Source organism: Balaenoptera acutorostrata, chromosome 4 (genome assembly GCF_949987535.1).
Source record: "Balaenoptera acutorostrata chromosome 4, mBalAcu1.1, whole genome shotgun sequence".
Lineage (NCBI taxonomy): Eukaryota > Metazoa > Chordata > Mammalia > Artiodactyla > Balaenopteridae > Balaenoptera > Balaenoptera acutorostrata.
In genome coordinates, this window is record NC_080067.1 from 119,518,376 (window position 1) to 119,532,628 (window position 14,253).

Genomic DNA, 14,253 nt, shown 5'->3' on the forward strand with positions numbered 1-14,253 from the left:
TGCACATATAAATGGCAAGTCCTGTACAAACACTAAATAATTAGTCTTCGTAATAACCCTAGCAAGATAGAGCGTAAAATTTTCTGTTCTGTATGGAAATAACTGAGCCATTGTGAATATACCTATTAAAATCACAGTGTAGTGGTGGGATACATGGGGTGATTCTAAAATCCCTGACTTCTGTTTTTTGACTCCTAAATAAACATTATCTACAAATAATGCTCTATCAAATGGTGTTTTCCAAAAGCTGCATTTTTCATTAAGAAATCCATTTAATTTATAGTTGAAAGTGTATAAAAATCAAACATCTAGTAAGCTACTGACATCCTTAAGTGAGAACATATGATTTTAGCAACCTGACTAACTTTGGGAGTTCATTTTTTATGATCTACCTGATTGCAAGTCTGCTGAATATTAACTATTTAAATGTTGATCCTTATTGAGGTACACCTTTCTCTGGAATGCATCATAGGTTTTAACGTAAATCTAGCATGCCAAACTTCACCCCTTTGTCTTGATGACTTGGTGCTGGTATAATACACTCTAGGGTACATCTTGTAGCACACGTGATTCCTGAAGTGAAATAATGAAACCAGGAAACATTGACTGCAGAGATCTGTGAGGGCTTTTCCTAGGAAGTGTCACTATGCTGTCCATGTTTCTGCAGAATGGGAATGTGGTTTAAGCTTGGACCCAACCTGGAAGTAATTCTAATCACTAAAAGAGCAAGGATGGCTTGCCCCCATTGCTGCCACCCAGTAGAACACAGAGGCATGCAACTGTGTTTAAGCCTGTTCCTCTATCATAGGTTGTTTAAAACAAAACCCAATAAATAGCTATTAATTACTTTCATTTTGGTAATTTAGCTTTCTATTTGCAGGGCTTTGTATTCAGTGCTAGTTACGATTGAGTGATGTTTGGCATCCATCCACACTATATCACTTTTTCAGTATGTATAATTCTTTTTTTTTTTAAGTACTGCTTTCCTAGGGTAGAGCATAGAAGGTTTGTGAATCTTCAAAAGCTGCAGTAGTTGAGAAAATAAGTGCTTTTACTGGCATATTTTCTTCCAGGATCTTAACCAAAGTATAATTTAAGGTTTCAAAATAAAGTTGCATGCTACAAAAAACACAAGTGGAAGATGACATAATTATTGAAGAGCATTCATAGATATTTTCAGTGTCAAATTTTAAAAAGTAAATATGTACCCTTTAGGAAATGATCATGACTAAATCATAACTTTATACAGAATTGATGTGTGCATGCATCATTTAAAATATCAAATGCCTTAGCTTTAGAATATGATGCTATAAAATAGATAATACTTCATGAAAGATTATTTTATACGTTATCGTTTTAGGTTTTTTTTTTTAATTGTTTAAAATATCTTTCTGGACATTCAACCCTTTTGTTGGAATGCTTTTAAAAGTTTGGAATTATGATTTTATTTTAAGAAATGTTAAGGAGTTTTGAAAAACATTTGTACCCCAGATAACACTTTGTTCTTCTGGGTGATGCTGTGACCTTAAAAAGTAAGAATGCAAATAGTTACGCCTTTATGATATGCTTCCTTACCTGGCTCCTAAAGCATATATCTTAATACAAAATAACCTGCAATAAACCCTATTGTATTACCATTTCCTGACAAGGTGAAGATTAATGTTGTTTCTTGACCTACCTCACCACTGATGTAAACTGTGCTGCGAGAGAAATACAAATGTTATAGCATGGGTGCCAAGCACCCAAGTATGTGCTCAGTACAGATGTGTTAAATGAAAGAATAATAGTTATTTTAAAATGAAATACAATTTACTTATGTTAAGTAGACATTTAGATAAAGAACTAAAAGTATCAAAGAAGTGAGTAATACAGTCTCTGCTAGTTAAAGACAATAGAAATGATTAGTGATTGTGAAAGCAATTGAAGTGGTACATTGTTACCGAGGCAGGCTGTCTCTGAGCACCCTTAAAGTTGTTGTCTTTGGGAATACACTTCCTCATTTATTTTCTCCTCAAATATGCCCCATTTTTAAGGGTTTCATTCATTTTTTCCCTTCCCCTGTCAACTGCTTGCTACTATTTGCTGCGAGGTTTCATTGATAAAGTAGTCTTTTTAAGTAGAAAAATAAATTCCCAGGACTGCATATTCTCTTCCTCTGTTTTTCCCAAGATACCCATTAAAATTCTAATTAAAATGCCTGTATTTAATTAAGATGCTTGTTATTGTGCAGCTTTTTCAGTCATTTTGTTGTTGAAATAGAAGAATCATTATAAAAGGACGACATATGTAATCTGAATGATGATTTCTAATTCTCAGTATGCCAGTGAAAATCTGTAGTGGCCTCTTCCAAACGTGGAAAAATCTGAGAAGATACAAGAATACACAATATATTCAAAGGTAGCCATTTGAGTGTCAAGAGGGAAATTTCTCACTCAACTTCGGTTCTACTGGAAAGAGGCTGAAGTATTAATTATATCATGATAGCTATATATTTAGAATTGTGCATACAGTGTTAAGATCAGATGGGTGGGCAAGTTGATCGAAAAGTGTCCTTGGTGGACTCTGCCCCTGTCTGTACAAATTCTGCATTTGTAAAATGAAACTAATAAAGTCACTTTTTCATAGCCTTGTTATGAGGATTAAATGAGTGGATACTTGGCATGGTTCCTTACATAGTAAATGTTCAATAAACGTCAGCCATTGCTAACATTATTATTTTATTGCTAACAATATCATTATTCTTATTTATGTGATGAGCTCCTCTCCTCCTGAGGAGCCTTAGATTATTAATTTCTAAAAGAAAAAGTTTGGGTCCCACATCTCCTAGGCCCCTGACTACACCAAGATTCTGTGATTCATGAAGTCAGAGTATTATAGTTCACATATGTTCACCACATGATTAGGGAACAAAATTAATTTTAGGAGCATTTGAGCCTCACCAAAATGGGGCAGTCATGAGACTGCAGTGCACTGATATACAATCACTGGCAAGTCAAACCTTCTGCAGGAAGGGAGTGGATTTGTTGGAAATACAAAAGATTAGGAAAATTGCATTTTACAGTAAAATGGTGACATGGTAAAATATTTTAAAAAGAGCACTGCCTTGGAAATCAGGATACTGATGTTTTCTTCTGGTCTCTTCCTGACAAATAACACAGGCTAGTGACAAAGCTGGGACTCAGTTGCCTCTATTTGTGGGATGGATTAGATGTTGTCAAAGACTCCTGCCCTTTCTATAATTTTATGTTTCATTCAGTTCTAAAATTTCCCACAATGCTTTTAAAGAGTGTGTTACAAATATTAAAATCTCCATAATATTTGAAAGTTTCCATTTAACGTATTTTTTCACTTTGTCCCCTGTCTTTTCAATATTACCCAAATAGGTTGCAAAGTCAGCACTGAATTTTAGAATCCTTTTCTGAAAGCAAGTTTACTTATTCTGAGAAGTGTATTAAAATTGATGTATGTTTTTTCAGAAAGACAAATGATTATATGTTTTGTTTTAAAGGATAAACTTTAGTTGGCCATTTTTTTTAGACCAAAAACTTCCAGGAGACTCAGATTCAATGAAGCTTATGTTTTTTTTCTAATTGAACAGAATGAAAAAAAGTGAAAAGCAGTTGAGCCAGATTACATGCACTAACCTGTAAACATAAAACAATTACATAAATATGGAAGAAATATGATATTAGGATGAACTGTGGTTTAACAACCTTTCTAGGTGGTGTCTACCTGGATACATTATATATGTTATTAAATTAATATTAAATCTTTTCAAAAGTTAGTTCCATATTTTAGAATTTCATACTATTCAAATCAAGAAACATTTGAGAATATACACTTTGATTAGTAGAGATGTTAGAGAAGAAAAGGAGAGGTTTTTTTTAAAGGATCTGTGTTCGAGATTATTTATGGATACCATTGTTTTTCCTGCAAGATGCTGCCAGTCATTTGAATTCAATTTTTATTTTAATTTCTTAAATACACACATGAATTAAGAAAATTGGATAGTTTAACCAGAAGTTCATATCATTTTATAATGTGACACATGCTATTTTTTCCCCAAAAGGAAATGTTCAAGGCAAGTAAGAAAAAAAGTTGCTTTTATAGAAGAGAGAAAAAGATCTTAAATTCATAACTTTATGCAAGGTTGCCTGTCGCCATAAGCAATGCTAGAGTTCTGTGTTTCACAGCTGCAAAAATAATTACATGAGCATTATCTAAGCAACAATCTTTAATGGATTACATTTTGTTAGCTTTTCATTATATACTGTAAAAATGCAAATAACATAGTAAATGGAAAAAAAAAAACCCTTGATTTATCTGACTTAGACCTTTGATATTTTTGAAAGACATTTTATTATTCATTGGTTTATTTGAGATATCTCAATTTGTAAATAAGATATAGTGTTACCAAGTTGGTTTTAAGCTCACCAAGCAGAACAGTTGTGCAAATTATTTATTTTTATTTGAAAAGTATTTTACTTCTGCATGTTTCGAGGGTGTTAACAATTTTCAGAGGTGTTATCTTAGATTAGTAATGTGATCTAGCAAAAGCACATACTATTTGTTAAGGTCAGTTCACTTGCTTTTTCTATAAACCTTACATTTTATTTGTGGTGTATTCTTAATACCTAATAGTAGTGTAAGTTCATAAATAGTGGAAGTCTTCGTACTCTGTTCTTTTATAATGTGCTAACAGTAGCTTCAGTTTTCAGTTCAGCAAGGCTTATCTTTGTGTCTGTGTATTTTATTAGTAAATAGTGTGTCTATGAAGTTAGACTTACAACAGTGTGGTATGATCATATTTCCTTTGCTTTTTCCTTTTACTGTTCTTTCCAAAAATGAGGACAGACGTCTCCTCTTTGAAGCGGTATTTTCCAAGTGTTAATATTGTCATATTATGCCCAAGTTGTCCTAATATGTAGATTTAAAAATGGTTTTGTTGAGTGGATATTAAGGCTTACTCAGATGTATGCACACACTTAGCTGGCATAGAGGAAGGAAAAGTGGAGAATTGTAAGACAAAAGTATAGGATTTTGTAAGTCTCTAAGCTTATTTGGGGTTTTGAAACCAAAATTTAAGGGTGACTTTTGAAATTGTAAGTTTTTTTCATTGTAGTACTTCATCCATGACAGTATTTTTAAATGCCATTGAAATGGAAAGACATTCATTCCAGTACAAAATTGTAGTATCAAATATTCAATTCAATAGATTTTAAAAGATAAATATTTATCACTTCGAATCTGTGCACTTAACCTACCAATGAGCATATTAAGTATCAAATTAGATTACTAAAATTGTTCACCTTTTATTACACACTGGGGGAAAATGGGGTGGGAGAAAGGTAACTAACATTTTTAGACTTGTATTGAAGTGTGTATTTCCATGCCTGCTTTGTAAATATGGAAACAGAGGTATTAAGTAATGCGTTCGAGATTACCTGCCTCGTAAACAACAGAGCTTTGATTTAAGGCTAATTGATGCCAAATAATTCATGATTTCTTGGTGTTAACAAAATACTGAAGACAATTATACTGTATTAACTATTTTCGAAATACATGTTTGATTTATTTTCTACATTTTATTCCAATAATCGCAAAGTGAATAATATTGGTTCACAGTATGTTAGTATTATATTAGTATCCAGTTAGGATTATAGTAATGAATTGTTTCCTCCTCTAAAAAAATGTATTTAATAATATAAATGGGGTTAATAATATCTCTTATTCTGAGCAGGTTTGAGAATTAAATGAAGTAATGTGTATTCCTCACCAAATCCACAAAAACCAAAAAGTACAGAACATACAAAGTGACATGGTTGGTAGCAATGCTGTCATCATTACTGGTGCCTTTTAACACTGTCCCTCACTCAGTGATAATGGAAAAACAGACAGTGTTTTGAATTTAGTCACTTTGCAAGTATGTCTAAAGTTTTTGTAATGGACATATTTAAATTATAGTAACTATATACTGTTATACACGAGTTTGAAATATCTTTAAAATATCTCAAATTTGGAAGTACATTTATTTTTACTTTTAATATTTTTGCTTGTATGCATGTGTAATCCATTTAATAACAGAAAGCATCATCCCAACGTGTCATGTAAGTAAAAGGAGGGTTTGGTTATATTCATTAGCACATGGATGAGAGACTGTAGGCAGTAGACAGAGAAGAAGTGCAAGTTAGAGATAAGCCAAATGCTAACTGTGAGGGCACTAGGCAGCAAAAAACACTTGCCCACTGGCCTGTGAAGAATATCAAATTATCCCTGTCGTGTGCTTAAGGCCAGATATCATTATTAAATTGCATATGTCTGTAAGTAGATATAGATTTTCCAAGATGTACTGAGATAGCTGTTAGTAGTCGTTTACTATAATAAATGTCTCCTTCGCTGAAGTTCAGAGATAAGGACTGTATATATCATCGTTGAGTGTAATGATTTAATCTTGTGCCTGCAGTACTACGGGATGACTTCAGACAAAACCCTTCCGATGTCATGGTGGCTGTGGGAGAGCCTGCAGTGATGGAATGCCAGCCTCCACGAGGCCATCCGGAGCCCACCATTTCGTGGAGGAAAGATGGCTCTCCGCTGGATGATAAAGATGAAAGAATAACTGTGAGTATTTAAGCCAGCGGTGGGGGACATTTAGAAATCCAACTGTGTATATCTTCACCAAAGAAAAAGAGAAAAAAGTAGGTGCTTTCAAATACAGGATTGCGTTAACTCCCATTTTCAATTCTTCTTTTAAAATAAATATATTTCAGTTCTCCCTGTGTTGACATAAAAATAAGTGAGGAAGACGCATGTTGTTTAGTTTGCTATTCAGTAAAAGAAAACTTTAATTTCTATGTCAGTGTCTTAGAGTTAACACTTTTGTGTATGACATAATTATTTGCATCACTCAGGGCATATCACATTTCTAGATGGTATAGTAAAAAATTATAAACAGAATTCAGAAATATAGTATATTTCCAGAAGACTTCTTAAATCCCTTCAGAATTTTTATCTCTTTCTCCTTTTTAAATTGCTTTTCTGTTCTGTAGAGTTTGATATCATTTCTGAAAAATCAAATCTCATTCTGAATGATGGTTAATGATGGATTGATCTCATTCCAGAATAAAATAGTGTGACTAGATAACTGGATTTCAAATTTCTGCTGTGATGTGAGTTAGAGAAGTATGCTGTCTGTAGTAAGTAATGATGCGTTTTCTTCTTGACAGCAGCGATTCTATGAGACTTCTTTGCTTTTTCTATCTTGTAAGGCGTTAACTAAAGTACCTAAGTAAACCAACTCTCACTGATTCTATGATTGTACAACATTCCCCTTTACTGTTTTCTTTGTTCTGCACGTACTGTCTATCTATTGTGAATTTATGAGCCAAGATTTAATGTTTCCCAGGAGAATGTGTGTGTAAGGCAAAGGTCACTGCTAAAGTTGTAGAACAAAGTTATAACACAGACCACCTAATCCTAATAAATGCTTGCACTGTTTCTGAATAACCAGTTAGCAGATTAGCATGAAAATTAAATAGTGAGAAAAAAAAAAAAAAGAGAAGGTTGTGGTGGACAGGGATTTAGAGACCTTGAAAGAAAATCAAGCATTTTTCCTGCATTGATCCGAATTAGAATAAGTCTGTCAAATGATATATTTAATTCTAGGAATTGGAGTGAGAAGGACCTCGCTGTACTTTTAGGAGATGCTGACAAGCCACATAGCAAAGTGAACTATATTTGGAAATATTGACTCGGGGAAATAGAGTCAAGGGAGCAGGGGAATAGAGATTCTAGGACCAAATGCTTCTCCTGTTAGTGATAACAGAATCCTTTTAGACTTATGCACAATTAAGATAATATTTTCCCCTTTAAAAACTATTTTAAGTCATTTGATGACCATCATCTGTAATTTACATTTTCCTACCCTAATAATTCAAACTCATTGAAACCATTATTATCCATCTCCTCCCTCATGTCTTTCCCGATTACCTATTTGTGTTTAATACAAATTAATGATAAAATTCTTGGCATTGGAGATGCAGCATTAAACAAAAATCAGTGAATGCCCTTCTGGAGTTTATATTCTGTGGTTAATTATATAGATAAAACCAAAATAGATAGTATAACATATAGTATATTAGACTATAATAAGTCCTATAAAAAGTAATGAAGTGATAGACAGATTAATTAAGATTGGGGTAGAATTCTAATTTTAAATAGAAATGACCAGAAATGCTCCACATAAAGATGTGAAAAAATTAAGGTAAGGAACTAGATAGGTATCTGGATAAAGAGTGTTCAAACAAAATAGTAAGTTCAAAGACCCTAAGGCAGGGTGTACCTCTAACGTTCAAAAAAAAACAGGCAGAATGGTCAGCGTGGATGGAGCAGAGAGAGCAAGGGGAGATTTGTCAGAGAGAGCATCAGGGGTGACAACTCACCAGACTGTATTCAGCCACGAGATAGAACAAAATCATGCCATCTGGAGCAACATGGATGGACCTAGAGACTGTCATAATGAGTGAAGTGAGTCAGACAGAGAAGGACAAATATCGTATGATACCGCTTATATGTGGAATCTAAAAGAATGGTACAAGTGAACTTATTTACAAAACAGAAATAGAGTCACAGATGTAGAAAACCATCTTATGGTTACCGGGGGGAAAGGTGGGGAGGGAGAAATTGGGAGATTGGGATTGACATATACATACTACTATATATGAAATAGATAACTCATAAGGACCTACTGTATAGCACAGGGAACGCTACTCAATACTCTGTAATGACCTATATGGGAAAAGAGTCTAAAAAAGAGTGGATATATGTATATGTATAACTGATTCACTGTGCTGTACAGAAGAAACTAACACAACATTGTCAATCAACTGTACTCCAATAAAAATTTAAAAAAAAAAACCAAAAGTAGCCAGACTGTCTAGGACCTAGTAGACATTGTAAATAGTTTGGCTTTTCCTCGAAGCAAGGTGTGAAGCATCAGAGTTTTCTCAGCAGAATCCTCCACTCTCTGCAGTACACAGTGAAGGGCGATAACGGCCGACGTGGAGAGCACAGTGGGAGCTTTTGCAGTAATCCAGGCAAAGGGGAAATGGGGGTTTGGACCACGCTCTTAGGAGGTAGTTTGAAGAGGAGAGGTTATATTCTGGATCTGCTGTGAAGCAATTGCCGACAGAATTTGCTAACAGATTGGATGTGGCTTGTGAGAAAAAGAGAAGGATTACCTTAATCCATTGGTCTGAGCAACTGAAAAGGTCGAGATGCCATTGACGGAGATGCCATTAATTGTAGAAAGAGAAGATTTGGGATGGGAAGTATCAGGAACTCAGTTTCAGACACCGTAATTTTGAAATTCTTATTAGATATCCAAGTATAAATGTCAAATAGGCAGTTGGAAACATGAGTCAGAAATTCAGAGTTGAGGTTGAGGCTGGAGAAAAATTTGAGTTGTGGTAGACATAACAAGTACTCATTATCATACATTCCTCCCTTCCTTCTGGGCAGATGAAACACTTCCCAGCTTCCTTGCTATGGGGCAGACCAGTTTCGCTGGTTCAGCTTCATGAGCGATGAGTGAAAATTAAAGACGTTAAATACTAGTGGGTGAGCTTCCAGCGCTCTCTCTCTTTACCAGGTGGCAACCAAGGAGGACACATGTTCCAGGACACCCAAAGAGCCTGGGTCCCTGAGTTAGGTGTAGTAGAACTTTCCACCCCATACCTCTGTCTTCCCATGGTGGACATGTAGAATGAATGAGAAATTTTTGTTGTATTAAGTCATAGAGAATTTCGTAGCACAGACTAATGTAGCCTATCTTAATGAATATGGGAGTCATCAGCATGTACATATCATTTAAAAACAGGAGACTGAAATCACCAAGGGAGTGATTATACATAGAAAGGAAGAGAGATCCAGTCTTTAGCTCTCGGGGGATAAGAGGCAGAAGAGCAGTGGAGACTGAAAGGGAGCAGTCAGAAAGAAAAGAGGAAAACCCAAAGGGCAGCCAACTGAAGATAGTGCTTTAAGGAGGTGGCAGTGACTGAATCAGTTGCAGCCAGTAGATCAAGTAATGTAAGGATTGAGAATTGACCATTGGAATTGACAACTTGGTCAGTCATTAATGACCTTGACAAGAGCAGTTTCAGTGAGTCGGGTTAAAACTCACTGAACTGGTACAAGAGAAATTGGAAAGATTGAAATCAGACACGTTAGAATTGTATAGACAATTCTTTCTATATTGTATCTAACACAACATTTAAAAGATAAAGGTGTTGTGGTCTCACATTTTGAAAAGTCTTAGTTAATCTTAAAGATTTTGTTTTGTGTGTATGCACGTGCGTGTGTGCATTTTTTGTGATATTAATAGTTTGAAACTGCTATGGTAAATTTGATTTTTTTAAAATTCTTGGAACTTCCTGTTATATCATATACTGAATTAGAAGAAATGTTATGGTTTATGCCAAAGTGCTTAATTTATTAGAGGATTTTCATTTACATTTTGCTGTCTAGAAGATGTTACGCTGTAAATAAAGGGCACCAATGCCCCCCACCCCATTAGTAGCTTATAGTCAATATAAGAACCAACTGCTCTCAGGAATCAAGCAATTTAAAGTTGCAATAACCTATGACTATGAAACGATGCCAAGATGTTAATGTATAAATAATTTTAAAATCATTTAAATGCTGTCAAAATGATGATCCACGATAGTGTTCCATATGCCAGGAAGTTGTTAACGTCTGAAACTTTTACTGTTTCTAAGACCATCTGTGTGTTTTGTGTAAATTATGACTGTTAAACTGATAAAACACTGGAGGTAAAACACATCTATACATGCAGGGAAATGAATAGATTAAAAATCAGCAGTTTGGATACAAAATTACTGCTTTTATTTAGATCATAATTGTTTTTGTTGGATTTCTTCCTTTAGGCAAAACTAAAATTGAGTAATTAAAACAAAAACTTAAAACAGAAACAGAATGCCTGATGTTATTTCTAATTTTTTTTCAAAAATTCAAAGTAAATTCTTAAGAGATGTTGGTTATTAGATATTTTATGTGATTCTTCTTTCCTGAGCTTTGTTTTTGAATGATTGTTTTCATTTCTATTGTTAAAGTACTTTGCCAAATGTGTTGAGTACAGAAAAACAAGCGATTAAAGCACATAATATCTTTATGAAAGACAAGTGAAGATTGCATGGTTATTGCTACAGTTTTGGTTATAGGAATTTCTAGAGTTCTTTAATGTGGTGGCTTTCTTTGTTGAAAATTTAAAGTACAACTCTCCCAGCTGTGAGAACAAAGCCACACCCTACAAAAAAGGAAAATATGTAATTGAATTGTAGCTGCACCTGTATTTTTTTGATGTTCTTAAGTCATTTCTTTTTACACTGACCCGTATTCTGAGCCAAATTTTAGATCTATGATGATTATAAAGCAGGAAAATATAAAAAGCATTTTCTTATTTTCCTACCTGAGAGGAGAATCTTTTAGAACTTTTTTGGCATGTATTTCTTAGAATAATTTGAAGGAGGCCTTTGTCTCTAGTGTTCTTTTTTTTTTTTTCTAAACCTGATTGTATTTAGAATGAGAGATAGAAGTAGTTTAACTGGCAGGCTGGATTAAATAGGTTTACTTCATATGTCTGAGACTTAGTCATAACCATTATTATTAATAAATGAATTTTTCTCATAGAGATGAATCAGAGGACCAAAGACTTCTTTTTGATGTAGAATAACATTTCGATGTACTTTATAAAAAATGATATATAGAGTTTATTTCATTACATTTTGGAAATATTGTACTTAAAGTCAAGATTATTTTGTATGAGTGAAAAACAGAGAATGTTAAGGTTGGAGAAAACAACTAATACCAAATATTGAGAAAAAAATTTGTGTTCAGTTAAAAAACTAAAATTGCCCTTGAATTAAAGAAAAAGATAAATACAGTTGAAAGTACATATTGCAAATAATTTCCTAGATTACAAAAGATCTGAATTATGTATAAAGATTGTCAATTACAAAATTATGTTGAATAAAAGCTGACAACTAGACCCAAAAAAGCCCAAGAAAAATTTTAGCATGATTTAGGGTTTTTGAATGGAGTGAATCATCATTGGTAAAGAGAGAAGAGAAATTTACTAATGTCAAAACATTGTGAAAAGGTATTAAGCTTATTAAAAAATTTGCCGTTTATTTTATATTTGTAGACCTGGGTAGTTTTAATATTGTTACCTTGGCGAAAAGTTAAGTGTGTTAAAAATCAGGCTAGTTTTGGAGGATCACACAATTGCAGAATGTCTGAGGCATCAGTTTCCCATATCTTTTGTATTGGCTCTCTACAAAAAGAAAATGCTCCTCGTGGTAGCTACAGGAATTGCAGGCATAAAGACAGAAGGAAGTAGCCCATCTCTCATGGAAGATTTAAATAAAACATTTAATTCATTTATAAGCATAAAAACAAATGTATTCATAAGTTAAATGTATTAAGGTATCCAGTAGTACCTAGGTGGTACTAATGAGACAAGATCAACTATACGGTTTACTTCAACATATGATAAATTGGTATAGCAAATTGATGCCATTATTTTAACAAAACAAAACGACGATTGTATGTATTTGTATATGAGATCTGATGATTTATGACTAGGAATTAAATCTTTTGACTTGGATTGATAAATTAATATTTATAGGAATAATAGTAAATCCTCAGTACATGGAACATAGTAAATATGCAATAAATATTTATGTTACAGCTCTTCTGGAATGTTACAGCTCTTGTGCTTAAGTCTATCATGAAAACAAACTGAAAAAACACCACTCTATTTTTTTCAATCTGAAGTTTTTCAAACAAATGTGTCGAGTTTTAGAAATGGTTATTGTAGGGACACCAACAGTTTACTACTCTACCATAGTAATAACAATAGCTATTGTGTATTGAGCACCTGTCATGTACGAGAAACTTAATATTATCTCATTTAATCCCCTTTAAAACTCAATGAGTAAGCTATTTTCTTTCCATTATGGCACACGTATACCTGTCAATTCAGTCTTATGGATAAGAGGAGGAGGAGGAGGATATTGATATTAAACCCTTAATGCAGCACTTACTATGTGCCAGGTCCTATTCTAAGCACTTTATATATATTGACCCATTTTGTCTTGACCCTGTCACATAGATACTAAAATTTCACTAGTGCAGTGGTTAACTCCAATTGACTGCGGAGACACCTGCCTTTTGTTTTACTGACAACATTTTCTATAGGTCCTATAGATTTTGCTACATATATTAAAGACTCTGATTTGCTGTCAATGCAAATTTCAACTCAGAATGGCCGTAACTCTTAGTTTCCGTTGTGAAGTATTGTCTTTGAGTTTGTAAGGGTCTGGAGAGATTAGTTCACACAGTGGAGGTTATAGTGGTTTTGAAACTAAGCTTGGTACATTTGAGAATTAGTCCATATTATGTCCAGTAATAAAAACTGTAACATAACAAAGATCTATACAATTTGAAGTTTGGTAGTTTCACAAACTATGGCACAGAAATGGTCAAGTTGGACCAAAGGTTATAGTTCAGATAAACTACAATGATTTATTCTGGACACTAGCGGTCTTACCTCAAAAGATTTTAGGAGATTATCTAAAGAGGATGATAAATGACTGTTTGCCATCTGGCATTTAGGGAAAGAAGGATTTATATTAAAAGGGAATGAGTCAGAGAATGATTTAACTGACTGTACTGTATAGCTAAGTGTCCAAATTGTGGATTAGCTAGGTTCTAATACCATCAGCTGTACACACGTCAAAAGTTATTGCTGAAAAATTAAGCAATTATGAGACATTACACAAATGAATGGGAAATTAAGTCAAAGGAAATATTCATGTACTAGCTTCACAATTTCGTATAAATACAATAAAATATTGTAAAAACTAATACAGTAACAATAAAATGTAAATGGTAAGATCTGCCTGGACTCAATTCTGAAATTCCAGAGTAAGTTTCTTCAAAGTAACCTTTCACCGTCATTTATCCTGATTTATTTCATTTTAGTATTTAAAAGAAGAGCTTAAAAGACATTCTTTTCATGTTCGAAACTCAGCTTTTTAAAAAATTTTTATTTATTTTTATTTTTGGCTGCGTTGGGTCTTCGTTGCTGCATGCGGACTTTCTCTAGTTGCGGTGAGCGGGGGCTACTCTTCGTTGCGGTGCGTGGGCTTCTCATTGCGGTGGCTTCTCTTGTTG

At 33.7% G+C, this 14,253-nt stretch overlaps 1 protein-coding gene across 1 annotated transcript in view; it reads left to right on the forward strand.

Annotated features, from left to right (window-relative positions):
• Positions 1-14,253, forward strand: part of ROBO1 (roundabout guidance receptor 1) — a 389,736-nt gene that overhangs the window by 245,355 nt on the left and 130,128 nt on the right. Inside the window, exon 3 of the mRNA XM_007164102.3 lies at positions 6,464-6,621. Coding sequence (XP_007164164.2) covers positions 6,464-6,621 — 158 coding nt within the window. The remainder of the gene's footprint in view (positions 1-6,463; positions 6,622-14,253) is intronic.